At 35.8% G+C, this 7,237-nt stretch overlaps 1 protein-coding gene across 1 annotated transcript; it reads left to right on the plus strand.

Moving 5' to 3' along the window:
• Nucleotides 1-3,141: 3,141 nt before the first annotated feature.
• On the plus strand, nucleotides 3,142-5,645 carry LOC128211022 (uncharacterized). Its single transcript, XM_052915399.1, has 4 exons — nucleotides 3,142-3,486; nucleotides 3,782-4,264; nucleotides 4,529-4,704; nucleotides 4,875-5,645. The coding sequence occupies exons 1-4, from the start codon at nucleotides 3,369-3,371 to the stop codon at nucleotides 5,304-5,306; spliced, it is 1,209 nt and encodes a 402-aa protein (XP_052771359.1). The 5' UTR covers nucleotides 3,142-3,368; the 3' UTR covers nucleotides 5,307-5,645.
• Nucleotides 5,646-7,237: the final 1,592 nt, after the last annotated feature.

Genomic DNA, 7,237 nt, shown 5'->3' on the forward strand with positions numbered 1-7,237 from the left:
TTAAAAATCATTAACATAGTAAGAATGGTATCGATTTTAAATGATGAGCAAGACTCGCTGTCAGTTCATTGAAAAAAAATGTTCTGAGAACAGGACGTTTCGTCCAGTCGTTAATGTCTTTGTCAACTCGTACTTCCATTGATATTGACAAACGTCAATGGCAATTAAATCAGATTGCATGTGGTTGTTAAAACCAATGTGATGCCGAAAGTTGTTTTATAATAGTATAAAATGGACCACAAACCGTATTGGTATTGAAGAGTTGATGTATCTTAAAAATGTGATCACATTTATTTCCGTCTTTTGTTGAACGTATATTGTACATTTTTAAACAAAATTGGAATCCCCAAATCAAGTCTATTTATTAGAAATGTTGAGTGTGTGAGAGAGAAAACACTGCTTTGTAAACATATTTAGAATATGAATACATTATGAAAGAAAACAAGACGGTCATGATGACCCTAGATCGATCACCTGTAAAACGGTCTAAACTGTTGGGCAGGGATAACATTGACACAAAGGTAAGGATTTGAAGACAACTTTATAGAAGTCTACTATAAGCAGACCTGTAAGCCCCTTCCAAGTTTGTCAGTAGCCTGGCAGTGTATTATTAGCAGTTTTTGACATCTTGGCCTGAACATGTGATTACCTCTAGAGTGTTAAAGCTGCACTCTCACAGATTGGCCACTCTGTGAGAGTGCAGCTTTAACAAGGTTTTTTCCATATATTATCAAAACAACCTTTCTGACAAATTTCCAGGATATTTGGGCTGAAAATGTTACCTCTAAAGTGGTTAAAGCTGCACTCTCACAGATTGGCCATTTCAACAACTTTTACATTTTTCGTCTTGGAAAGAACAAAATTTTGCGTAAATATCTGCAAACCAATGATAAAAGATTGGTGACAAAAAATCAGATCGTAGATTTCCGTTCCATTTTAACAACTTTTGTTTTTGTTTTGGAAAGAGCAAATTTTTGCGTAAATATCTGCGAACCAACTATATAAGATTGCTGGAAAAAAACCGGATCGTAGATTTTCATATTTCCGTTCGAAAAATAATGTTTTGTGACTTAAACCGTTACTAACGGTTTAAGAAAGTGCATAAACCATCATTTTTTGAAATTAAATGTAAAAATCTGCTGATTTTTTTGTCAGCGGTCTTATATTACATGGATCTTCGCAAAAATTGGCTCGTTCCAACACAAAAAAATTAAAAAAAAAAAAAATTGACAAAATGTTCAATCTGTGAGAGTGCAGCTTTAACAAGGTTTTTCTTTATTTCGGCTCTGTGACCTAGTTTTTGACCCTAGATGACCCATATTCGAACTGGAACTAGAAATCAACGAAACAACATTTCTGACAAATTTTCAGCATATTGGGCTGAAAATGTTACTTCTAAAGTCTTAACAAGGTCTTACCATATTTTAGCACTGCGACCTATTTTATTTACCCCAGATGACTGTGACCCATATTCGAATAGAGCTAGAAATCATCAAAACAACCTTTCTGACAAATTTCCAGGATATTTGGACTGAAAACATTACCGCTAGAGTGTTAGAAAGGTTTTTCCATATTTGGGCTCTGTGGCCTAGTTTTGACCCTTATTCGCCGCTGACTTGAGCTAGAAATCAACGAAACAACCTTTCTGGCAATTTTCCAGGATATTTGGACTGAATTTTTTTTTCTATTTTGTGTCATGTCACGGGTTATTCTTTCATCCTAGATGACACATATTCGAACTCGTCCGAGTAATTACTGGGACAAAAATCCTGACCAAGTTTCGTGATAGTTGAGGCAAAAAAGTGACCCGGCAAGAGTGTTAACAAACTAAGTGTGGACGGACGACAGACGACGGACATTCATCGAACCTAAGAGATCGATCACCCTCAGGCTACGGCCAAGGTGGGCTGTAAAGTAATATTTGACAACATAAAATCTGTAAACGTCTTAGCTCCAACATTTATTTTACTGTTTCTGTTTGTTTTATCGTCTACTGAATAGACAAGGTACATAACTCTGTGCCATCAAATACCGATATTTTCTACATATCAACACAAATACAGCCGATATTTTTACTTTTGTGTAAATTCAGTGGGCGTGTTAAATAAAATAAAACAATGATTTCGGCATTGTTTTTTATATGTGTTATTGTTTCTATTTCCGAGTTTGCACAAACTTGGCACTCAGGAGCGGATCCAGGAATTTAGGTTAGAGGGGGTGTAATTAAGGGACGTACCATTTTGACATACGCCCCACCCTCGAAACTGAAATTAACATGGTATAAAATGTATTAAGTTTTGTGCTCCATCATCAAACAAGAAAACAATAGTTTTATATCGCCACCTAAGTGCAGAAAGGTGCCAAATAATTTTTTGCCCAAAATTATGACTTTTTGGCATATTTCAATACTGTTTCATTATATCTACATGTGACATAAAATATATACCTATAAATTATACCTGAATTATTATAAACAAAAAAGTACAAAGTGATAAACCATTAAAGTATTTGTGGAAAAAGGTAAAATATGATATATTGCACCTTTTAGCACTGAACAATATGTTTGTTGAATAATGAAAGGTTTTAGGGTATAAAGGTACCTTTTGTCATATGGCGAATCCAGGATTTGACGTTTGAGGGGGCATAACTTAGGGGCGTTATCTTTTTACTTGCGCCCGTCCTTCTGAGCCGAGTTTTATTTGACCTTTAATTAGGGTTGATATGCGGGGGGGGGGGGGGGGGGGTAGAACTCCCCCACGACAATTTTAATCCGAAATGAAAACTTCTGAGCATATTTTTCGTTTTCTACGCTATTAACATAAAATTAAACTTGGACGTTTATGTGTTTGTTTGACGTGTTTATTTGTTGTTGTTGTTTTTTGTGTGTGGGTTTTTTTTTTGGGGGGGGGGCGAGTTCCGGGAACGCCCCTTCCCCTGAACCGCTAGTGGCAACTGTCTACAGAAATTAATAGGACATTCGATAAAACAATAATTAAAAAAAAAAATCATTGTCCATGAATGCATTTTGCGCTGCAGGTGAACACAACTATTTAATTGTTTTTGTTGTGGTAGAGGATAGGCCAAACACATTGTTAGATAACATGTCATCGCTGGGATCCCACTACGTCACAGAGAAAAGGTAAACATGTGTTTTCGGATATAGGTATATACTAACATTCCTTCGACCGCAGTTCATTCCGTATGTAGCGGTGGAACTCTACTGACAGTTTAAACAAATTAAGTTGGACTTAAAGATCACAGTTTCATTTGTTAATCATTTATATACTGACTGAAATATTTAGGGAATTTATAATATAATCAGCGAAATATTTGTAGTACGTACTGACAAAACCGCTGAGTTACCAGATATGGGCGAGGTTGGAAAGGACGTTTTCTATGACAATAGCAAAGGACAAGTGAGGAACTGCTCGGATATATGTGATCAACCAACTACGAATGTTAAAGCTTGTAGATATTACTGTCCAGGTATGTTAATTTTTATTTTATTTTATTATTATTTCGAAATAATCTAGGTTATATTACTTTCATTTCCGATTGTTTATAAACCCCAAATTAGAATAATCCCAATGTGATGATAATTATGATATTGTTATTGAGTCTTCTATTAACGAGAAAAAAAAATAATTTATTACCAAACTATATTTGGCTCAATGTATAAATAGTAAAATACACCAATATTTGGAAAACAGATAAATTTAAATCTGGGAAACCTACTTGGGATCCCAATGTACATGTATATGTATCCCAATTTATATTTCAGATTATGCACCCAGTACGCCAAGTACGACTGTATCCGCACTTTCTACAACATCCATCGAATATGACTCCATATCCACTTATATAAACAAAGATTTCGTCATTCTTGGCACAGTCCTAGCTGTAGTCTTTATTGGCGCCTTCGTTCTGTTGGGTTGTATGTTAAAACGCCCACGAATCGTCCGCTTCATCAAAAATTCGAAGTTGTACATGGTGATATTTCCACCCAGACGAGGTATTCCAGCCACCATAGACGAGCAAACTGGGCTACACCTTCATGGGGACACCTGTGTGTTGAATTTGCAAAACGAGACTGCTCGTTTCAGTCGTGGGCAGCCCGAGCCAGCGGCGATACCTTCCGGCGGCGCCTTTGAATCAAATCCCACCGCCAATGAACTCTTACTTCCGAATGATAGCCACGAGACGGACGACAGACGAGATTTCCGAGATGGTCATACTTCAGACAGGCCATCAGTTGGTTTCACCAGTAAGTCCACAGCGTCCATGTGTGTATTTATTGAAAAGAAATGAATAGTGAACTGTTTGCTAGAATAATATATTAAAAAAAATGTATGAATTAAATGTCATAACTGGTTCAAAAAATTACTAGCATATTCCTGTCAACGGTTAGATTGTATGTTCCTTGGGAAATAACTAGGCCTACCACATACTATCACTAAACTATTTTGCAGTATATTTAAACTTCCTGCTAGATTTATACAGCTGTTGTACATGTATATTTATTTTGTAGACGATCACTTTTCAACCGATCTAAAACGTCCCGTTACACACGCCAGCACCCTGGCAGAAGACGGTAACACACAGCCAAATGATGAAGCCGTGGCTTTACTGGTTCAGTCACAAGAAGACGGGTTAGCTGCAAATGAAAAAAGAAGCGTCAACAACCAAATGATACGCAGAAAAAAGGTGATTGATTCAGCCCATTTGTTTATTAAATTAAGAAATTGATACAGCATGATTGTCTTGCGTCGTTTATTGCACAATAGTAGAGTGTGCATGTAATCCCCCCCTGTTTTGAAATAATTATACTTGTGTAAATGATTTAAATTTAATCATGATAACGATAATATTTCCAGGATATGAAGTTAGGGTGTACCAAACCTCTGCCTAGTGAACCTTTACCTAGTGAACAAATGTGCAACCAGGGCCGAGCAAAAGTGGTCGCGGACAACGGACAACTTGAACAAACTGCCAACGCAACCAAAGACGAAGCAACATTGATTCTTGAGACAAAGACCGAGGAGAACCAGCATGGCTTAAACCAAAGCATGGACTTAATACCACAAAGCATGTGCCCTGTACCACGCATAGATACTAATGGGACAAGTCACCCTGCCCAAACAACAGGGTTAGTTCAATCTGCATTGAACGAGGAGTTCAGACGAAGAGATCCTAATATCCCTTTAGTCGCCAACAGAAACGGTGTTGCTCAAGATACAGAAGATGACGTTAAACGAACTGAAAATGCTCTTAATGAACAAGTCCCGTTTCCAAATATAACGCATTGAGTTTTCGTTAGCTCCCATTGTATGTTTTGTTTGTTATTGTAATCTGTTAAAATGTAGCTGTTATTAATATTTTGTATATACTTGCTCACTTAAATGTACGTTATGATTCCATGTAAATGTTCCATACCTCCTGACTTTGGTACTGTAGCAATAGCTCAGTAGTTAAGGAATATATATGTTATAACTGTCTGTGATTAATTTTATATAAAGTAAATGCAATTTAAAATAACAAATATGTTCCTATTCCTTATTGGGCATTCATAGACCATAGGGCTTTCATTAAACCGTTGTAATACTGCTGTACATTAATGTTTTGGAAATAAACAGTGATAAAATGATTGCATTTATTGCGAACTATGCTGTTTTGTATTTTGTACATGTATACACGCTTAAAGACAAGTCTTTAATTTTGGGAACCTAGCTTAAACGTGATGGTTACATATAAAAATATGAAATGTTTTTTCATACTAAAATTAGAAGCATAGAGGAAATCCCAGGACTAAATAAAAGACTGAAGTTGTGTTCAGCCCTCTATACTTTGGGAACCTAGCACACACGTGGTGATATATGAAGAATATGAAATATTTTGTCAATCTAAAATTAGAAGCATACAGGAATTTCCAGGACCTAATAAAAGACTGGAATAGTGTGCAGCCCTTTATTTTTTGGGAACCTAGCAAGAATATGATATGGTTTTTTTTTCAAACAATAATGGAAACTGGAATAGTCAATATCTTGAAATGGGTTTCCACTTTACATATAATTACTTACAAGCATAAAGCATCTTATGAAATGGATTGGTGTCGTGTTTCTAAAAAAATGACCGCCATGTGCTCTCTGATAGCTTCACTGGTCACTTAAAATTAATATAATTCGAATTTATTCATCAATGATCATAAAAGTTTAGGCACTTGATAATATCTTAGCAAAGACAAAATATCATGGACTTTTTGAAAAGAATGTGTTTAAATTTGTTAGAATTCCTTTTTTCTTCTTCCGAAAAACATGTTTAAGCTGTGCCTAATTTAGATAAGAGGGTCATGATGTCCCTAAATCGCTCACCTGAGTAAAAGTGTTTGACCTTTGTTATCACTATAGCTTAATATTTGTTCTCAAAGCCGTACACATGGTCCAAATGTCAAAACTGTAGCTTCTAAATTAAAAAAGTACATCAAAAGGTCACATGACAATGTCAATATTGATATTTATTTTGTTTTCAAAACTATACACATGCTCGAATATTCATTACAGTAGCTTCAAAAGTAAGAAAGTAGGTCAAAAGTCACAATAAAGGTAATCCAAGCACAGCTTTAATTTTTGTTTTCAAAACTATACTCATGGTTCAAATGTCATTACTGCGGATCAAAAAAAAGAAAGTAGGTCAAAAGGTCACAGTCATTGTCATCGAAGGAGAACATTGCTATTTGTTTTCAAAACTCTACGCATGGTACAAATTTCATTAATGTACCTTAAAATAGGAAAGTAGGTCGAAAGTGTTGGGACCGGCTTAGACCCTAGTGCACAATTTGCATAGTCTTGGAAGAGAACCACTATATGATGCTAGTTACAAATTATTTAAGTCTGAGCCTAGCGGTTTCAGACAATAAGATTTTCAAGAACTCAACAAAAAAACCTCGGGACGTGGCCAGTTTTGACCATAGGGGCATACTGTTATGTCCAAAAGCATTTGTGTAAAGTACATACACATGAACGAAGGGCAGTGCACCATCCAATACAATCAATAAACTGCCTTTAAATTTCAGTACTTGATAAAACTACACACTAATGTCAGATAATAATATAACTCTGACTCCAACACACACAAAATAGTTTTCTTTAAAAGTTATTTCTTAATATGCAATAACATAACTCACTGACAGCTACCCTGAGTTCAGTTCCATACCTAACTGGGTTATAAAAGGAGACAATGG

Source organism: Mya arenaria, chromosome 12 (genome assembly GCF_026914265.1).
Source record: "Mya arenaria isolate MELC-2E11 chromosome 12, ASM2691426v1".
Classification (NCBI taxonomy): Eukaryota; Metazoa; Mollusca; class Bivalvia; order Myida; family Myidae; genus Mya; species Mya arenaria.